The 21829-nt window shown below is 39.4% G+C and overlaps 1 protein-coding gene across 1 annotated transcript in view; it reads right to left on the reverse strand.

Moving 5' to 3' along the window:
* Positions 1-21829, reverse strand: part of scara5 (scavenger receptor class A, member 5 (putative)) — a 126560-nt gene that overhangs the window by 8349 nt on the left and 96382 nt on the right. The window contains exon 11 of the mRNA XM_041805285.1: positions 13249-13437. Coding sequence (XP_041661219.1) covers positions 13249-13437 — 189 coding nt within the window. The remainder of the gene's footprint in view (positions 1-13248; positions 13438-21829) is intronic.

Consider the following 21829-nt stretch of genomic DNA (forward strand, 5'->3'; position numbering starts at 1 on the left):
TGCTCGACAACACAAATCAAAATCTCAGTCCAAGAGTTAGTCCATTTAGAAATGTGAGCACATAAGTTTTCTGATTGAGACAACAAGTCCTCAGACTGCTTCCTGTGAGAGCTGTTGATCAGATAATATCATATCTGGGAATAAAATCCACAGCTCCAGCTGGTACGCAGAGCCTTGGCTGATTTTTATAACAAACTTGGTTCCTGACAATCATCGGAGTGTTTCAGAAAGTCCCGGTTCTCTAACATTTGTCGACAGCCGCAGGAGATGATGCTCAGCTGTGAGGGAATAAGAGTGAGATTCAGACACATTTGGTTGTACTCACACTCATTATGTTTTCTTAAGGACACAAAAGTAAGAGGAATAATGTGACCCGTGCGGTATTATCCTCACTAAGTATGAGGCCTTATTCTCTGACAGATGATGGGACCCTGACAAAAACTTGTCTATAATAAAAACCAATCTGGGTCAACTTTAGTGAAACTGTTAGAAACGTTTCCTGAGGCAGCACAGATTGTGAATAAGCTTCAGGCACTCTTATCGGTTATCATTGCTGTGATTCATGTGGAGAATGAGCAGATGTGTAAACTTTGTGCTACTCTTTTCATGTACTGTTGGTTTTGACTGGATGATTAAAAAATTCCTACAACAATAAAAAGGTATGACATAACACACTGTTTTATGATGTATTATTTCATAATGTGCCGTATTGCATTGTATTTCCATCGTATCACAACGTGCAGTATTGTATTGTATCCTTTTGTACTGTATCATACCATACCATGTTTTATTGTATCATACCATATTGTATCATATCATATTGTACCGTATCGTGGCTTTGTACCATAATGTATTATACCATACTGTATTGTATTGTACGATATCATATTGTGTTGCATCGTATCACATTGCACCTACTGGTATCGTATCGTAACTTGTCTTATCGTATCGTACTATATCTTTGCGTATCTCATATCATATTGCTGTGAATCATGTTGTGCCTAACTGTATCATATCTTATTGTTCCGTACTGCACAATAGATTATCTTATCATGTTGTATAGTTTCCTATTGTATTGTTTCCCATTGGGGATACAATAGTGTTGAATTGTACTCTAATAAACCTTAGTATTATTGTTTATTGCATCGTATTGAACCCGTTGGTTTTGTATAGGGTCGCACCTTATCTTATTTAAGTAGTTTGTCAACTGGTGGGCCAGAGCCCAAAAGTGGGTCGTGGAGAAGTTTTCATTGAAAAAAAAAAAAGGTTACAAAAGTCCTGAAGTCCTTATTGGACATGCATCGATACCTTTTATTTTACCCTGTTTTACTGTGGAATTGGGTGAATTAAAATGTTTGATCAATATTTCATCTAATTTATCTCCTCTTCTTGCAATAAATGGCTACCTTTCCCATGATAGTGAAGAAATTTCACAAGTTCTCAGGAAAATTGGCAAAAATTGACACATAATGATGGGGACAGAGCATATAAAATTTGCCAGTTTTGTCCCTTTTCTTTTTAATAGCAGGTGTTTTGGTCCAATCAGGCTCCAAACTGCAACACACTCAATTAACTAAACATGCAACCAGTTGAGAACCACTAACTGTTTGTACCTTACTATATTTTATTGTACCATGCCATATCTTAATTTATTGTACTGTATCTAATTGTATCCTATTGCACCTCATCACAAAGTGTTACACTGTACTGTGCTGAAAATGTCTTATTACATTGCATTGTAGCGTACATCATATTGTACCACATTGTACCTTTTTGTATTGCATCACATCTTACCATGTCTTTTTGTATTATATTGTATCATATGATAAAGTATCTTATCCTGTCTTTTTGTATTGTACCATACCTTAAGGTATCGCTTTGTAGGGGTGGAAAGAAATTAATTATATTTACTCAAATTACAGTAATTAGGTGGTTGTTTTAGTACGTTTTGAATTTGTCAAAAGTCTAAATTAAAAATGCTAAAAAAAAAAAAAAATGCTGACTAGGGTTGGACATTCAGGCCAAACATGGGACCCATACCCAACTGTCAGTACATGACCCCGCTGTTCTGCCATTCTTATAGAACTGGCAATACAAGGGTTTATCTGAAACACTATGAAACAACATAAAACAGAAACAGAGTGGTACAAAATAGTATGCATTTGAACCAGTATAAGACTGAATCATTTTGGTTTATGTTCTATCTTGTTATTGAAATGGTTAATCTACTGTAGGCAATAAAGAAGCCTGAACCACGGGGCTGCTCCTAAAGGCAGCGTCTGCATCCATCTGATCCCCCGTTTCCTGAAAGTCATAGCTTTTAATCACCCAGGTGTACAGTGCTGTCAGAGGGAAAGTCAAACACACTGCAGTGTTCTGTAACATCAGATCAAGAGTGGAAACATATGCAGTATATAACATAACAAATATCATCACGAGGCAGAGAAAAAGCACAAAATCAAAATCCAATTTAACATAAAACGCAGGAGTGTAATGAAAAGCATTCATTCAGCTTCAGGCCAAACTGAAATATTTGAACACAAACTCTTTATCAAACTATTTTTGGAAACTGGCACAAAGTTCAAGGCGCTGTCAAGATCAAGAATTACGGCGCCATTAAGACCATCTGAGTTATGATTGCTGTTGTGATTTGTTGAACTGAGCTTGAACCTATTTTTAAATTCTTGTGGGTGAAGCCTTTGTTTTTAATTTGTGTCCAGCTCTACAGAATAAACAAGATGCAGACCCAAAGGTCGTAAAAGTTCATCATCAACTCTGAAGGCAAAGAGAAACCAAACAAATGTCCCAGTGGATTAAACCTCAAAGCTGCCGGGAATGAGATCAACTCATCATTTTATCACTTATGTGAAACTGTGTCAGAATTTTATTGTGTTTCTGAGATGGGACAGCTGGGGATCAGTGGTAAAGTCAGTCATCTCTCACCTGAGGGTCGGGGTTTCAATCCCCAGCTTCTGCTGTCACATGTTTATGTGTCTTTAGGCAAGATGTTTCCACCAAGTGGTCCGGTTCAGTTCAGTGTGGTTAGGTAAGGAGTGCAGTTATTAGGGTTTCCACTGTCAAAAGTTGAGAAATCTACTAACACAGCGGATCTGTACCTTCCTTCAGTTGGGGTACCATGGGTGCCTGTTTGACCCAAAAGAGTGGAGCTGTACTGTAGACTCATTACAGTCTGCTGATAGGTTTGACAGCAGTAATATTGGACAAACATAGAATGTGCCATGTTTTGTACTGAGCTGAACAGCTTTTCTCCCTCAGTTCTTTAAAAACACATTCTTAAAGGAAACTGTGATATTCTATTTTGTAAATAAACCTTGAGGGGTTCTGGTTAGATTCAAATAATGATAATTCAATCTAAGACGACTAGGTAAGAGCCCTTGTGATTTGTCGTTTGCAAACGAGACTGTTTAAAGAGCCTTTGTGGGGGAAATGGGGGAGTCTGGGTTTGGTTGATGCCAGGAGAATATTACCTTCCTGACTGCACTACGAAGTTAGGTGGAGGAGGGATAATGGTATGAGGCTGACAATGCTTTGCTTCCATCTTTGTGGCAACAGTTTGGGAAAGGCCTTTTTCCATTCCAACATTGCTGTGCCCCAGTGCATAAGCAAGGACTACAAAGACATGGTTTGATGAGTTCAGTGTGGAAGAACTTGACTGTCCCGCACAGAGATCTTACCTAACCCAATCGAGTACTTTTGGGATGAACTGTGATGAAGATTGAGGCCAGGCTCTACAGAACGAATGGGCAGAAATTCCCACAAAAACACTCCAAAAATTGTGTGGAAAGCCTTTCAAGAAGAATGGAGGCTGTTATAGCTGCAAAAGGGGGAGCGACTCCATATTAAAGTACATATATTTGAATACAATGTGATTACAGTTCCTGTTGGTGTAATGGTCAGGCAGCCAAATACTTGTGTCCATGTAGTGTAGATTCTCCACCATTAGTGTTTGAATGTGGTGTGAATAGGTAAGTGTGAACTGCTAGACAAGTTTAAGTCCACCTACCATCACAGTCCCGTTTGACCATCAAAGTCTGGTTTGTTAAAGTGAATGTTTTTGGCAGATTCTTTACTTTTAACCAACAGCATCATTAGTTGCTCAGCCACATTTATATGAGAGCTGATTTACCACCTTAATTCAGCCATAAAAGTGCATTTTTAAATTATTTTTCTAATGTCAGGTTTGTTTCGGGCAGCTACAGAACTACATGACTAATGCTTTGTTAGTCCTTAGATGACTTTGAACTCATTTCAATTCCCAGAGCTTTTTTGGCAGGAATATTTCAAACCAACATTGCCAATCTATGACAACACAGTTGGTCCAAATATTTGTCCAGCGCTCAATAACAGTAACATGATACCATAACGCAACATTAACATTAAGCTCTCCACCATAAATTTTGATATGCCATATCGTAGCAGGAAAACTTTCCAGCAATACTCAGTCCTCTTCTTAAATTTTCTTTTGAATTAAAAATTTAGACATCATTTCTTTACAGGAAACCAAGACATCATATCACTTCAATAACACAATTCTTTAATAGCTGATTAGTGGAAGAATTTTGCTCTAAACTGAGCAAGGCAAAAAATTTACTGCAATAACAACAGAGCCATATTTTCAGCTGGGAGCACACTAATGACTCCATTCTCCAACACATAATGACTCATAAACATAATGAAAAAGAAAAACATAATGACTCTATACACACTCCGAGAGAGACAGAGCAGGGTCACGAAAATTTGGTCCTAAATGCTAAGGGACTAGGGACTGCACCTACCTTAAAGCACTCTTATTACATATCCTTAGCTCACTGGCAAAATGAATGGGCCTTCATAATAATAAACACATGCTAATAGGCTGAATATATAACTGCGCTAGAAAAAAAACAGGCATACATTGTGGAACTGTGTGGAGGAATGGATTCTTAAAACTCCCTTAAAGTCAAACTCCTTCTGGGGTTGTTGTTATCAGCTCTGTGGTCACTGCTCTCAGACTGACTTCTCCTTTATAATTTGTAGCTTTTTTTCTCTAAAAGGCTAAAACATGTTTCATACATGTTTTATTTCCACCGTTTGCCCTGGGAAGCTCAGTGACACTATTTCTCAAGAAATAATGGAGAATTGATGCGAGTGTAACTGAAGGAGATTTAACAGACTTTCCAAAGCAAAGAAAAGGTTTCTTTTGGACTGAAAGACAAATATTTTGCAACTGAATAAACTTCAGACATATCTGGATAGAGATCAGTCCTACAAATGTCTGTACTCAGCTTCAGCTTGAATGTCAAAACACAAAGGGAGTGGAGTTGAAGTGAAGAGTTACAGAGGTGGTATGAACAAAGAGCAGGGGGTATTAGTGTTCATTTCAGGCCTGTTAATATAAACACGTTAACGCTTGTGGTTAATCTGGAAAGCTAAACACATAAAAATAATAATAACGCAATTTAATCATATGAATAAGTTTGACCACAACTTCTTCCCGTAGTTCTCCTGCATGGATGTTTACATCTCTGGGGTGAAAAGGTTAAAGGCGGGTCAAACCCAGACAGCAGTGATGAGTGAGGAGACAGACCTAGGTCTGCTTTACAGCAAATTTTGATTTAAAAAGCTGCCTAATGGAACTCTGGATGAAACAAAAGTTGTGTGTGTGGTGATGAACTGTCTTTACTCCGAAGTACAATGAGTCTGAAGTACCACTTCTAGGCAAAATGCATCATTGCTAATGTTAGCAGAGACGCTACAACAACACAAGATCAAGCCATATTGCCAAGCTACACCTGTGCAGTCCAGCAGACCTGGATTTGCCCCCAAACCGACGACATCTAAGCTGATTAATGCGATTGCTAATGGGTTGCCAGAGACTGCAGACCATCGACATCGTTGACGACAAGGGGCTTCAAGACATCATCCGCCTCGGATGACCCGTACCACAGAACACCTACGAACTACTGTCACAAAAATCCGTGAACTGTATGACAGCTAAAAAGGGGACTAAAGTGGAGCAGCTGGCCCGAGCTACATTTATTACACTGACGAGAGACCACTGGACATCAGTCAGCAACTTCAGCTTCCTCAGTGTAACAGCACACCTGATCATTCACTTTACAGCATACAGTATTTAGTACCTGATGTGTTTGTCTTCTGGGCTCGTTTGCAGTCTGTAAATATTATTGCTCAGTGAATTAAAACACTCTGATTTACAAACCACAAATCAGTTTAAAAACTCTAGTTTGTTTAATATTTCTTCATTTAAACACCATACATGTGCTAATTTATCTCAAACAAAAATATAAGTAAATAGTAGTATTTCTAATGTTAATTTATAGATATAATAATAATAATAATAATAATAATAATAATAATAACAACAAAAATACATTTTTTGTAAAAAGCGCTTTCAAAGTGCTGTACACAAAGTTAAAATAATGAAAATAAACACTTCATAATAAGAATGTTTAAAAATCTAAAAATTATTAAAACTAAAGAAATGCTGTGATTAATCAAGATAAATCACAGCATAGTGATGTGATTAACTTATTTAATATTTTTAATCAATTGACAGCACTAGTTAATTTGTTTAGTGCTTTTCTAGTTGTTACACATAAGGTCACACTAACCCATTCACAACCACTCACTCCACTTTGAGGCAAAATCAGCCGATTAAGGCTGGAGATATAATTGCAAATATACTTGCTTGTACACAACACATTTGTTAGTAGAGGACTCCAGTACAGGGCACACAAGAGAGTTCAGCTACCTCAAGCAGATAGGGGAAACTGTGGATCAGTGGGCAAAGTTGGTTGTCTTGCAATAAGAAGGTCCCCAAGCTACTGCCGTCTCATGTCGATGTGTCCCACAATGTGTATGGATGTGTACGAATGGGATTTGTTAATACTGATGGCCAGTTCTCCAAAGCCATCAGCGTGTGCATGTGGAATGAATGGGTAGGTGTTAGCTGTGTTGTAAAAGCACTTTGAGTAGTCAGAAAAGCACTTTACACGCTCAAGTGCATTTACCATACCTAATGTGTGGGATGTAAACTAAAAACATAGTAAAATGTGTTAGAGTTGCTGTTCACAGATGCTCTTCATCAAATCTGACTGAGCTTGAGCTATTTTGCAAAGAGGAATGGGCAAAAATTTCTGTCTCTATATGTGCAAAGTTGGTAGAGACATACTTCAAAAGACTTTCAGCTGTAATTACAGTGAAAAGTGGCTCTACAAAGTATTGACTCCAGGGTGTTGAATACTTTTGCGCACCACACTTTTCAGATTTTTATTTGTGAAAAAAAAATGAAAGCCATGTATAATTTTCCTTCCACTTCACAGTTATAGGCCACTTTATTTGAATTTATCACATGAAATCCTAATAAAATATATTTACGGTTACGGTTGTAACATGAAGAAATGTGGAAAAGTTCAATGGGTATAAATACTTTTGCAAGCCACTGTACAGCCACTTAAAGATGATTAGATATAGGTAGTTCTGTCTAACCTTTTTATATCTGATAACATCTGATCAGCTGCATAAACATAGCAGCTATGAGGTTCTGCCAGGCTTAGCTTTTGATGTTTTTTGTTTTTGCAGTAAAACATTTACTGTCTGAAATGTTCCTGCAGAATGCTGCCTATAGTGCTCAGCTGGTATGTCAGCGGCATTGCCAGCATCAACTCTGCTTATATTTTGATTTCATGCAACATTAAAGATCAGTCAGAGCAGCCTGAGCTAGAAAACAGTTTGAAATTATAAAAACGTTAATCATCTTTAAACTGCACTAAAAAAAACCTGTAGGTCAGGTCGGGACAGTTTTATTTACACAGCTCATTGTCTGCAATCAAAAATCACTTTCAAAGGGTTTAACGGTCTGCACAACATATGGCACTATCCATCATTAGATAGAGTTCAGATCAGAGAGAAATAGAATAAATAAAACTTTGGAAAAAAAAAAACAACAGCAGAGGAATTCTTTCTTCAGAGTGACTAGACGTAAATAATTTCTTTTTCCATAAACATGCTTTTTCTGTAAAATTCAATCAGACTGTGTTCTTTAAAAGCTGAAATCTGAATAAAAACCACAACATCAACAAAACAACACCTCAGTGGAAGCATATGCTTCCTATACTGCTTCCCTTCGCTATGTAACATACAAGAGAGGAACAGGCTGCAGATTTGACATCTTCAAAGCAGCGTGAAACAGCAGGCCCACGTGTCTGCATGCAGCCGTGCACAGGATGGAAATGAGGTATGCACTGGAGGATACACAAGCTCCAGCTGTTCTGCTGCTGAGCTTTCTCAGGGTTTGCTTAGGTGGACACGGACCTTTAAGCTGTTTATTCTGGAGCTTAACACACTTCTGACACTGTTTGCAGACTGTGGGTCAGTTTGGTCACAGACAAATTTACAAAATTTCTTACAATTATGAGTTTGATTTCCAAAAACAATGAGTGGGATTTGAAAGGAACCACCCAGCAATTCTTTAGAAAAACAGTGAATCGATTTCTTGGTGATTTCAAGAATGTTTGGAGGGAAGAAATTGAGACAAAATTTAAGATTGTGTTGACATGGATCAAACCTGGTCTGCAGAGGATCACGCAGTCCTGGGTTTTGTTAGACATTGTGTTTTTCAAACCTCTGTAACTGATTCTCCTTGTGGGTCCGTGTCTGCGTCTCCTCACTGATCATAAGGTCAGACAAACTCTGTTCTTCTGTTTCTAGTCTAGGGAGATAGAAATCTCTGTTCACCTCTGCAGAGAGAGCTACTATTTCATGACTGAAATCCTCTGGTAGATGTTATGTTCACAAACTGAGCTGGAGGAACAAATGTTTTGGTCTGTGGAGACAGAGGCGGACAAAGTCAAACAAATAGAATGATTACATGGGTATGCATGTTATAGTTTTACATTTAAAATATCATAATGCTGAAATATTTTTCCATGTATCCCATGTTTGTCTGCTGCACTTAGCCCTTTAACAGTAACCATCATTAGATTTGGCCTGGATTGAAACTGAACAATTATCTTATGAATTTCATCTGTTTTGGATATTTTCATAAATTATAGATAAATGCAAATAAATAAAAACACATGCTGGCTCAGTTAAACTGCTCCTAGTGGGATCTGAAAAAAAAATACAACACATGCATAAGACTTATCTTTAGAAATAAAAAGAAGAAGAGCAGCTTCCTCAGTCGGGGACCTCCAGCAGGCACTGGGGTGGTTTGTCGCTGAGTGCGAAGCAGTGGGAGTGAGGTTCAGCACCTCCAAGGCCTTGTCCACACAAAGACGAAAATGATATATTTCTCTTTCGTTTTGGAAAAGTTTTCCGTACATACGGGATCGTTACAGGAAATGTCCGCTTAAGCACGGAACCACTGAAAACGACTGAAAATGCTGTAGTATTAATGCCAAGCTTGTTAGTGGTGCTGTAACGCTGCCATGGAAATGCACCAAAAGAGAGAAGAAGATTATAGAAAACTGCCTCAAACTTTCTCCTAGTTGCCCTTCTGGTTGTTCTCCACAGTGGATTTAAGAACATCTGGTGTGTGCTGTTCTCGGTGGTGGTAAAGGAGCATCAGATTTTGCTGTAAAAGCCATAATAAGCTCAGTAGCTTCGGCAGCACAAACACAACCCTGTAATCCGCCATTGTTGTTTTGGTTTGACCTGCGCATGCGGCTTAAGTGGGCTAAGCTATGAATGACGTAATCGTTTAAAGAAAGATGAGGTTGGCTGTCCACATGCAGACAAAACAGTAAACGTTTACAGATTTGTTCACTCTGGGACCTGGTTTAAAAAAAATAGCATTTAAGGCCTCCCAAAACGCCGTTTCCATATGGATGAAATGCTGATACGACAAAAAAACTTTTGCTTGTACTCCTGAATTCTTCTCAGTGTGGATGGGGCCCAAGTCTGAGGCCATGGTTTTTTGACGGAAAACGCTGGATTGCTCCCTTTGGGTGGGGAGTGAGTCTCTGCCTCAGGTGAAGCAGTTCAAGTATCTTGGGGTCTTGTTCACAAGTGAGGGTAAAAAGGAGCGTGAGATTGACAGGCGAATCAGTGCAGCATCAGCAGTATTGTGGGTGTTGTGCCGGGCTGTTGAGGTGAAGAGGGAGCTGAACTGGAAGGCGAAGCTTTCCATTTACCGGTCAATCTTCCACCCAACCCTCACCTATGGTCATGAACTCTGGGTAATCACTGAAAGAATGAGACCGTGGACACACAGCGGGCCAAAATGAGTTTTCCCTGGAGGGTGGCTGGGCTCAGCCTTAGAGATAGGGTAAGGAGTTCAGATATCTCGAGGGAACTAGGAGTAGAGCGGCTGCTCCTTCACACCGAAAGGTCTGGGCTGGTCTGGGAGTGCCTCGGGGTCCCCCCAGAGGAGTTTGAAAGTGCCACTGGGGAGAGGGATGTCTGGGTTGACTTGCTTAACCAGCTACCAATGTGACTCGGCCCCGGATAAGCTGAAGAAGATGAATGGATGGATCTTTTGCTTGAAACCGTCACATGTCCACAAGGGTATAGAGATACTGAAACTCAAAGGTCAGTGTTGCTTAAATTCAGGATGGACCATATCTTTGCTCCATGAGCTCCTCCATGACTTTGGCCCTCAGCTTTCCTGCTCTTTCATTTCTACTCTGAATGTGTTGAATTAGGTGGACTACACACAAAAAAAATCCACTAGAGTGGGATACCAATGTGATTATTTTACTGCCCTGGATCAAGTCAAAGGCCGTCAATCTCAAATCATCAATGTTTAACATGTTTGACAACTATTCATGATCAGGCTGCCTCCAACAGAATATCTGTCACAGCCAATGAGAGCAAGAAGCATCACCCATCAAGTGCTGCATACTTCTACAGCTCACAAATATGGAGGTAAACTCATCTGTGCCCTGAGCTGTGGAATACTAAAAAATGTTAGCCTTTATGTCTCATGCAGGGCACACTACAGTTGTCTACAGTATATTGAACCAAACAGTCATAAATAAAGGTGTATGACTGATCTGAAAGGACATATCTGAATAATCGATTGTGTTGAAACTGAACCCAGCCATGATGTTAGTCACTGTTGTTGTCTGGACGTCATCCTATGGAACAAAAGCTGTTTTCCCCCAAATTTTCCAGACTTATTTCTAACAACTCTGCCTGGACGTGGACTCTGCATGATGTCAGGCTGACTGTGTGAATGAAATAAAATGCAGAGAGAGAAAGAGAGAGGAGAAATAAAGAGATGGATTTGCCCTCGGAGACTCTTTCTTGACGACATCTGGCTCACATGAGTTTCCCTATAAAACTTTAGATATTAATCCCCGCAGCATTTCAGGGCACTTTTCAGAGTCGACAAAGTTAGTAAAAAAACAGAACGACTTCCTTCAGGGAATGTGCAGAATGTAAAGAAATTTCACTGATTTCCTGCCATGATTGTGTAGATGTGTATTTCACAAAACCACCTTAAAACACTTAAAGGAAGGAGCGTCTGGTGAGAGCACTCTCAAATATATATAGACATATTATCTTCCTTTTGCCACATTACTCTGGAGCAAACCCAGGTGAACTTAGACTTTATATTCCTCAATCTGGTTGGAATATTAGAGGTATGAATTCACTTCCTCAGTACTCTTGGTTTCTGTTTTTATTCTGATGGCACAAAGATTTAGAAATTTACAGAGTTCTCCCTACATTTGTCCTTACAACTGAAAAACTTACATTATGGTGCTGCATCATGCATGCTTCCCCAAAGGAGCTTTTTAAAAATCTCTGTAGCCATGTAATGCGCACACATTTCTTGAAGAAAAAAAGTGAGCAACCAGAAATAAAATGATTCCTTTCTACCCCGTGACAGAAAAATCCCACGGCCAGATATTTTGTCCAGACTTTCCAATTTTTTTCTCAACTTTAAAAAGCTGTGAAGAAGCGAATAGAAAAGCAAATCAACAAACCCAAACAAAAGACAAAGAAGACTGAACAGAAGACACCAACAACTTCAGCAGAATCCAAAACACTTAAAGACCAAAAATATCAGATCATGATAATATTCAACAACATCATGAGACATCAAAAACTCAGGCATCATGAGCTACCACAGAAACTAAGACATCACAAGACGTGCAGGCATCATACAATAATACACAACTAAGACATCATGGACGTCATCAGAAAGCAGATATCACATTGACATCGTAAGTACCATAAAAACACCAGGAACCCAGGCAACACAGGAACCCAGCTAGACAGGCTGAGACCAAGAGGACCAAAATTTAAGATGTGAGAGATTAAAAGAGAAAAAAAAAGGAATAGAAGCAAAAAGGAGAAGATAAAAACAGTAAAAAGCAGTAAAATTAAAAACAAAGGGGACAAAAATGAACAAAAAAACAATATAATAGAGCAGGTATACAGAAGACAAGCAATAAAAGAGATAAAAGCATTCAAGGGATGAATGCAATAACGATTTAAAACAGCCACAGGAGGCAAGGAAATGAAATTACATTAAAAGGGAATAAATTCAAGCAAAAGATTAGGAGGAAACAGAGGAGAGGATAAAAACTAAATAAGAGGACGACATCACATAAAAGCAAGTCTATTAAAACTATCAGGCTATCTTAAATCAAAATCACACACTGTCAATACCAAACATTGCACTGTGAAATGATGAACTCTGCTATGCTAAGTCAAGTGTCTGTAAGTATTAGCTCATCATATGCGTATACATTCACACACTGCTGGCTGTTAACCCCTGATTTATGGTTGAAATATGACTGGCTTTCACAAAGCCACAGCTGCCTAAGCTTACAGCATGTCCCTACGGTACGACATGAGTATGAGTCAGCGACAAAATCCGCTTGAATTTATTTTTTCCTAATGTATTATCCTAATAGGATGCGAGTGATGCAGCATGATGCCATGCAATTTCCTTTGCCCCTTCCCTATTCTCCTCTCTGCCACTCAAGTGGAGATGTTAGTGCAATAACAATACCCAACAATACCTGTGTTTGGAATGTTATGCTCTACAGCACCACATTTCTAGTACTCTGAATTTAAATTCAAAATGCTAGATGTCATAATTTTTACATGTTTGAAGTGTGGTCATCATTAGTTATCTTATGTAAATCTTTAAAGGACATTTTCATGCTGTTTATACACTTAGATGAAATGCTATGTTTTCAGGGAATGGTAAATATTCTAAGAAGAGGCCTTGGTGAAACAGTAGTGTCCATTCATGTGTTTAAAATCTCTCACCTTGTCCGAAGCGTCCCGTCTTATGCACCTCAACGGCTCCTCGGAATCCCAGCATCCTACACACCACGTCTCCATCCTTCATGTCCCAAACGTCGTCACAAACCGTCCCCCAGCGGCGTTCATGGAAAACCTCCACGCGACCTTCATGAGGGCCTGACCCATTCACCAGCCGCACCAAAGTCTCCTCCACTGCAACAAACACAAACATGCATCAAAATTACAATCTGCAAAACATGAATGACTTGGCAAACGCATTTGTTTCCCCAGTTTAATATGTTTGTAAACTGTTTCATGTATTCATGAAGCCTCCATGTCATTAAGTGTCTCAAACAGCATTAAAAGACGCCATGTTCCTTAGTGGGTTTTTTATTTTTACGCCAACACAACAGCTACGAACAAGCACACGAGTAAAGCCTCTGACTCTGCACGACTTTCTTGTATCAGGCGTGTTGGCATGGCTTTGAGCAACACTGAGATGATTTTCATTGTGAGTGTTTAGGGGTTTAATGAAGCATTGTAAATCAAATCAATATGAACACAAACAGAGATAAAGAGGTTGTTTTTGTGCTGCAAAACAATATAGTCCAAAACCACAAAAACCTCCTTTTGTCCAAGTAGGAAAACAAAAATCAGTATTCTGGGAGATGGGACTTTTCCCCTCATAAAAAGCAGGGGTTCAAAAACACTTGTATCACATTTTTGTCCAAAAGGAATGTTTCACTGATTGCTGACCTTCATTCAAACATCATAAGTTAGAGTCGGCAAGCAATCATGTGAACCTGACAGCACAGCCAGTTCTCAAAGATGTTGAAATTCATAACTTCTCTCATGCATCTGTAAGCATTTATCCACTCAGTTTACTGGACAAGACTCCACAGAGTTAAAGAACAAACCCACACATAACCCCTCACAAAACCACTACCTGTTTTTGTGAGGGCAACCTCAGAGATGAACTCTTTGTGTCTGGTTTAGAGACGCTGGTGACTGGAGTGTTTTTTCCACTTTTAGCCTTCTTATGTGATAAGCCACATGTCTGTAGGTGGCTTTCAATCAAAACAATAGCAAAAGATGGCATTAAGGATAGCATTGAAGGGATTTCTTGCTTCTCTACGCCTCTACCCCTGTAAAATAGACTTCTGTGTGGACCAAAGTTAATGCAAACAGGGAACTTTAGTGTTAGAACATGTACCCAATGGCAAAGGAAAATCAGGTCCATCAAGTATAAGCAGCACAAAACATGAATGAGATGCAGCCACATGACAGCAGCTTCCAGTAGCTCACACTTCCTCATGTAGCAAATCAAGACATACAGATTTTCTGTTTCTCAAATCAAAACACTGCTGAGAACTGCTTCATATTATCAAAACAGACTTTAAAATTTGGGTTTTGAAAGTCAAAGCAAGTTAATTAAAATAAATCACAATTGTATCTTTCGTAAGTTTCAGGAAAAGGATCTCAAAGGGCAGCCAGAGGGTGGTAACCTCAGAATTTCATCTCTGCTTTTTGCAGATGATGTGGTTCTGTTGGCTTCTTCAGCCAGGGACCTCCAGCAGGCATTGGGGTGATTTGTAGCTGAGTGAGAAGTGGTTGGGAGGAGGGTCAGCACCTTCAAGTTCAAAGTCATCATCTTGTAATTTTGTGCAACAAATCCAAAGTAGTGTTCACATCTCCACGCATCTAAAGATGTCTTTAACAAGATGTCTTTATCAATATTTCCTTTTCTTACAGTCAGTTGTGGTTGTGGTCGGCCCTCCATGACAGCAGTCCCCAGCCTTTTTTGCGCCACAAACCAGTTTCATGAAAGACAACATGGCAGATGCATGGAGTAGCGAGGGAGAGGCGAGTGACAAAGTTTATGAGACTGTGGAAGCTCCGATGACTTTTAAATCTGACGTGCGGAAACATTTTGGCTTCCTGGTGTCAAGAAATGAGAAAGGAGAGAAAGTGACAGATAAACAAAAGACAGTATGCAGACACTGCCAGACCACAGCGACACACTTACGAGTAACACGAGGAGCCACTTGATAAATCATCATCCCGAAAAGATTCGCAGAGATTTGAGGAGCAAAATCTGGGCAGGCCAAAAGACTCTTAAGACTGTGGACACCTACGACACTTTTTCCCCACATATTGTTAGATTTAAAGTGCAATTGTTATTCAATAAATGCCAATGTCATTTTTCTTTCTAATTCTTCATCTGTTGTTCTGATTTTTAAAAAAATACTGCAATAAATACCGTACTGTGGACTTGTCACCGAGGTAAACACTGTACCGTGATATTTTGATACCGTTACATCCCTATTAGGCATTTGAGTTCAGATTTCTTTGCTTAGTTGCTAATAAGAGCTAAAACTTTGACTGCCTTTTTTCACTGTAACACAATACTTAGTTTCAGTTATGGCATTTTCTAGTAGAAGCTTAATACACAGAGTTTAAGGATCTTCTTATTACTGGGCTGATAAGAAAATAAATGTGACAGTAGAAACTATTTAATACAATGTGTGAACTCTGTGATTGTGTGGATTAAGATTGTTAATGCCCTGCTCAAGGATACCTGGTCAATGAGAAAAAAAGTCATATAATTAAATCAAAATAGATTGTGTTCACTTCATGTGTGCATCTCTAGGAGTAATGTGGCCCTGTTTGTTTTGCAGAAGCTCTATGGATCCACCAAACATCTGGTAATCCTGCGACTTGTAGCAGCTGTGCTCGTATAACAGACTTGATTTATCAGCTTTTAGTGTGAAGACAGAAAATGAGAAAGGGAGTAAACACACACATCCAACCACACAGCTGGTGTTAAGACACACACTGAATGAGACTGTTGACAAAAAGTGCTGGAGAGACGAAGCAGACATTGGATCTAGACAGGATATTAGCCTCATCAGACCATCATAAATTTTAACTGAGTACAATCTAACTCTCATTAAAAACTGAAGTCGTCTGCACTCACTAGCCCATCATAATTTAATATTGACCATAATATTATACTATCATACCTGCTGTATAGTATTCCTGCAGGAAAACTGCTGATTAAAACCAGAAATAAGGAACACTTTTAACCTCCTGCTGCTCTTAAGAGAAGAGAAAGCAAAGAGTGCTAGAACAGCACATTCCGACCTTATAGGATGAGTAATTGAACACTCAATTATCTGAAACAGATAGTCACTCATCAAATATAAAACGTCTGATTTTTATCAAAAGTCAAAACCTGAAAGACCTACTGGCATATGAAGAAGATTTAAGTTAAGAAGACATAAGTTGTCTTCTTTTCCTCTTGAGCAGAGACTGACAGAGCTTGTTTTTTCCTTGTGATTTTTACTGACAGAAAAATATTATTTTTTGTTACTTGGGCACGTTTCAACTGCTCACTTCCTGCAGTCTTCCTCAGAAAAGTCACATGATGTTTCTCTGACATGTCTTGTCAGCTGATCTTAAACAGACTGGATCTTCCGGTCTAGACTGAGAGGACGACCACGCCCCTGCCGTCTAGCAGCTTGGGCAACCCGTTGGGCAACATGTTGACCCACTCGTCCCAGTTCACAGCCCTCTGGACCTGTCTTCATAGCCTCCCTTATGGTACCTGTTGCCCTCTGTAAGAATGACCTCTGGGTTATCCCTGTCTGTGGTGCATTTTTCCCTTTCACAGTGGTCTGATATGGCTGATTGTAAGTTCTCCTGTTCACTGTTTGGTCCACCAATGGATACCTTGGATGCTGTCCTAGAGAGAGTATTTGCCTCAGTCCCATTTCTAACTTTTAACCCTACCCCTTGATCTCATGTGCCCCCTTGTCTCTTGGGACACCATTACAAGGAGAGTGATGAAATCTTCCCTCACTAAATAGGATGGCCCCTCAAGTCCGTGCTATGTTATCAGTGGTCGTCTTTAGTATTTATGTATCGCAACAACAAAACTGGTCATTTCTACTATGTGGGATATTAGTTTCACAACGTTCTAAATCAAAAGGACCATGGTGCTTTATATTTGACATGGTGATGTGAGGCTTGCATGTAGCTGCTCAGCCATGAAAACCAATTCTATGAAGCTCCTGCCACACAGTTTTTGTGTTTACATTAATGCCAGTGGAGGTTCAGAACTCTTTAATGGAATTAGCAGAGCATTGATGGCTTTTACACACCACGTGCCTTACCAGTCGCTGTCCCCCGCTCTGTCTCCTGCTTCATGGGTGAGTTGCTGTTGTTCCTAAATGCTTCCACTTTCTAATATCACTTAACCTGACTGTGGAATATCCAGCAGGGATGACACTTCACGAACCGTCTTATTGCAAAGGTCACATCCAATACAGTACCGTGCTTGAAGTCACTGAACTCTTCAGAACGACCCATTTAGTATCACAAATGTTTGCAAATGGAGACTGCATGGCAAGGTGCTTGATTTGATACACCTGTGGCAACAGCTCTGATTGAAACACCTGAACAGGTGTGGCCAAATACTGTTGTCCATATGATGTATATTTTGATGAAGCAATGCCACAATGCCAGAAACATCTATGCCTTAGCCTTAATCATATTAGCAAAGCTTATGTAGCCATCCTGTTACAGCAGTTGAGTGCAAAAAACATCTTGTTTCCTAATTAAGGACTCTTTATTTTAAAAAAATCATAAACTACAGTGGTTTTTGCCCTCATTAACCACATATTTGCCGTATGTGAGCAGAAAGTGTACTAGACGTAGCAACTGTAGCTAACTTGACACTGTTTGGTGAAAACATTTTCTGTCGTCCTTTACTCTTCCCTCCACACAGCGTTGTAATATAATGCAATGTCAACTTTTCAAAACCACAGCTTACATTTTTTGGAACAAAACTGATTAAAATGACTAAAGATGCTTTACTAGGGTGGAAAATAAATCTGAAAAAGCACTAACTAACACTTAAGTTAAGTAGTTAATGACTTTTCCTGAGGTGAAGCACTTCGGCAGACTGAAACATTTTGGAGCAAAATGTCAAACAAAAATAAACACTCATTAGAAATTAAAAAAATCAGTGATTGTGTCTCTAAATTATCCTGCTTCTCCACAGTTTGACAGCTGTTTTGATTATACTGGACACCCAACAAATGAAATAGAAGCATTAGCTAATTTGGACGAAAACACGATACTTTGCAAAAATTCTTGCTCCCATTTTATTCATTTATTTGGGCTACTAAAGGTATAATGAGTGTATCTGACTGGGAAACTTCATTGAGTGCTAAGCATTTGTGGTCTTCCCAAATGGTTTAAACCTCAGAAGCCAGGGGAGTTCCAGCAGCAGACTGTCAATACTTGAGGAAAAGCAGCCAGAACATGGAGTGATCGTGTATTACTAATGTTTATCTGGCAGGCAGGAAGACTCTGAACTGGACAGCAGTGAAGAGCTTTGGGGCAAAAGTTAACAAGCTCCATCTGTTTATGAAATCTTCTCCCTGAAACTCTGCTCTTATTGTCTTTGACTCTGGATACCCTCCTAGCCTCTCCAAAGGTTTCTACCCTTTACTTCTATAATGTCTCTCATTTCCATGAATCTATTTGCTTTTAGTCGGCTTTTCTTGAATGCTGAAAATGCATTCTCCAAATTTTTGGAGCATAAATGCATATTTGGTTACAGAGCCACTCTGGGCCTCTATTCTAATGATTTGTTCAGTAATTTCTGAATAGTGGATGATGAGATGATACAACTCTGGTATGCAGATAAAGATATTTAGTATAACCAAGACTGACTCACCTTACTGCCTTAAACTGACCTTTGCATGAGCCTTTTCTGCATGTGTATTTGCTAAACTGTGCGTGTTTAAAATTAGAGATGAATAAATTAGATTAAATAATGCTGTAGGGAAGTCGAGTTGTCCTATCCCACGCACGGATAATTAGATTTAGCTCATAAATGTCAACATAAGTAATAAAAACTGTGCAAGCAGGGGGTATTTCAAGACATGATCTGTTCTTTGGTACTGATGTTTGGCTCCAGGTGAACATGCACTTAAAATAACAACATGTTGATTTAATGAATGCAAGTTCTCTGATGAAATATATTTCTCATGAGGGTCTGAAAATGAAATAATTTATCTGAAGCTCGTAGCTGCACAGATTTGCTATAAAAATAAAAGAGCCAAACACTAAACCGACAACACTTAAAGTTGGACTCATGGGATGAAACTGCCAAAAAGCTCTAAAAGTCAAAGAAAAGACAATGTATGGGTTTGTGCACACATGTGTCACTTCCAATCATTCTTACAATAAGCCAACTGTCAGTGAAAATATCACCTAATTTAGCAAAACTCAAAAATTGGAGATCAAATTACATGTTCTGCTTTTCCCATGGAAAGAATGTCTGTTGGAATTTATAAGAAGAAAATTTGATTGTTGGAAATCTTTCATGCTTTTATTCTATCATAGCAAAGTGATGCAGAACAGTTTTATTATCAACTGTCTATGTTGATTATAAGGAAAACAAGAACAAATTCACAGCATTTGAATGGATTTTAGAGTTTTTATCCACTCTAACTTGATAGAAAGCATGGCAACCTAGTTATCTTAAGGTCACTGTGCTGATAAAATGGCTGTTAGTTTGTGGGGTTCATAGCGAAGGTTAGCAAAACATAAACATGTGCATTAAACATAAAAAAGAAAAGTGTTTGATTGAAGGCACTAATTACAATATCATACTCTAAAGTAAGCCAGCAGGGGACATATATGAGATATGCAGTACCATGCAGAACTTTTAGGCATGTTGGGCCAAAACCTGGGGTGAAGGGTGTGATGATGAGTAAGCTGCCCAAGGATTGACACAACCCATGATGTCCTTGCACATTACCAGAAGCATGGGAAAATAATCTGTTGAAAAAAATAACACCTTCTACACCTTGTAGAGTAAGAGGTTGATGGGACAAGTAAGCATGAGCCCCTGGTACTGCTGTGGATGTCCACAGAGCCCAAAAACCAACGGCGGTCTACAGGGGTATTACCAGTGGTGAAAAGACCCCAACAAAAGAAATGCCATCAAGCTTGACCTTGGCTGCCAAGTGACAGGCATGTGTGTCAACATGGATCAAGCTTGCTTCAAGGTAACATCAGTTGAAGGTCCCAGCCTGTGCAGCCTGTTTAGACTGCACAGGCTGAACTAACATGAGAGGCTTTGGTCTACAGATTCCCTGTTTGGGTCTGCTGTTTCAACTTTTACCCTTAAACCCTGCTCCTCTAACATGGCAACCTCAACAGCTGCACCCGAACCAGCTAACATACACTATATGGACAAAAGTATTCAGCCACAGCTGTTAATTATTGAATTCAGATGTTTCAATCAGACCTGTTGCCACAGGTGTATCAAATCAAGCTCCTAACCATTCAGTCTCCATTTGAAAACATTTGTGATAAAAAATGGTTCGTTCTGAAGAGTTCAGTGATTTTAAGTGTGGCACTGATGGATGTCACCTTTTCCATAAGACGGTTTGTGGAATTTTATCCCTGCTGGATATATTTCACAGTCAACTGTAAGTGATATTAGAAAAGTGGAAGCGTTTAGGAACAACAGCAATCGAGCCATGAAGCAGAAGCCCCTGCAAAATCACAGAGCGGGTCAATGACTGCTAAGGTGCATGCTGTGTAAAACTCACCAACACCTGCTGATTTCATAGCTGAAGAGCTCCTTACTTCTAATGCCATTAATGTAAACACAAAAACTGTGTGGCAGGAACTTCATGGAATGAGGTTTCCATGGCTGAGCAGCTGCATGTAAGCCTCACTAAGTCCAATGCCAAGCATCAGATGGAGTGGTGTAAAGCACACTGACACTGGACTGTGGAGCAGTCAAAATGTGTTGCTTGTACTGGCTTGCAATGAATCTTGGGATATGCTGTACCATGAAGGATAAATGAGACTGTTTCACACAGATAGAGAAAGAGAGAAAGAGAGAGAGAAAGACCTATCTCTCTTCCCAGTAATCACATGACTCTAATCAGAGTCTATTTTCTCATTTTTTAAGTGTCTGGGCTTTCAAAGGTGGTAAAGGTTTTGATCCTTTTAACGCCCAGTGTGGCAGGTTCCCTTTGTGTTAACACCCAAAATGTATGGAGGAATGTGCCTTTTTCACCCAGACAAAACTTCATTGGTTTTGGGTGTCTGTTTCTGGTTCTGGTGATCATACAGGTATGCTCTGGATGCTTTGAAGTGTAAGAGGATCTGGGTTATGCATCAGACTATAAGTCAGCCACATAAGGGTTGTGACAGAAAAGTGCAGGACACAGAGATTTGATGTTTCTGACAACCACCAGCATGTGGTCTCGGTCTGGGTTTCTCGCTCTGAAGCCTACAACATCAGTGTCTTGTTAATGATGTGAGGAAAGAATGGATCTTTGACGGCTCTCTAATGGGCAGAGAAAGCTCAGATGGCAGACTGATATTTGATATGAACGTCACGTTCATCGCTCAGCACGTGATGATGTAACAAAAGAAGACTAACATTTAAGGTTACAGATGAGGAATATTTTCATGTTATTAATGGGACTTCTTTCTCTCTGAATCCAGATTGGTGGTTTTTCTATGAGGTTTCAGCTTACAGCCACAGAACATGTGCATACATATAATG

Source organism: Cheilinus undulatus, linkage group 14, assembly GCF_018320785.1.
Source record: "Cheilinus undulatus linkage group 14, ASM1832078v1, whole genome shotgun sequence".
NCBI classification, from domain to species: Eukaryota; Metazoa; Chordata; class Actinopteri; order Labriformes; family Labridae; genus Cheilinus; species Cheilinus undulatus.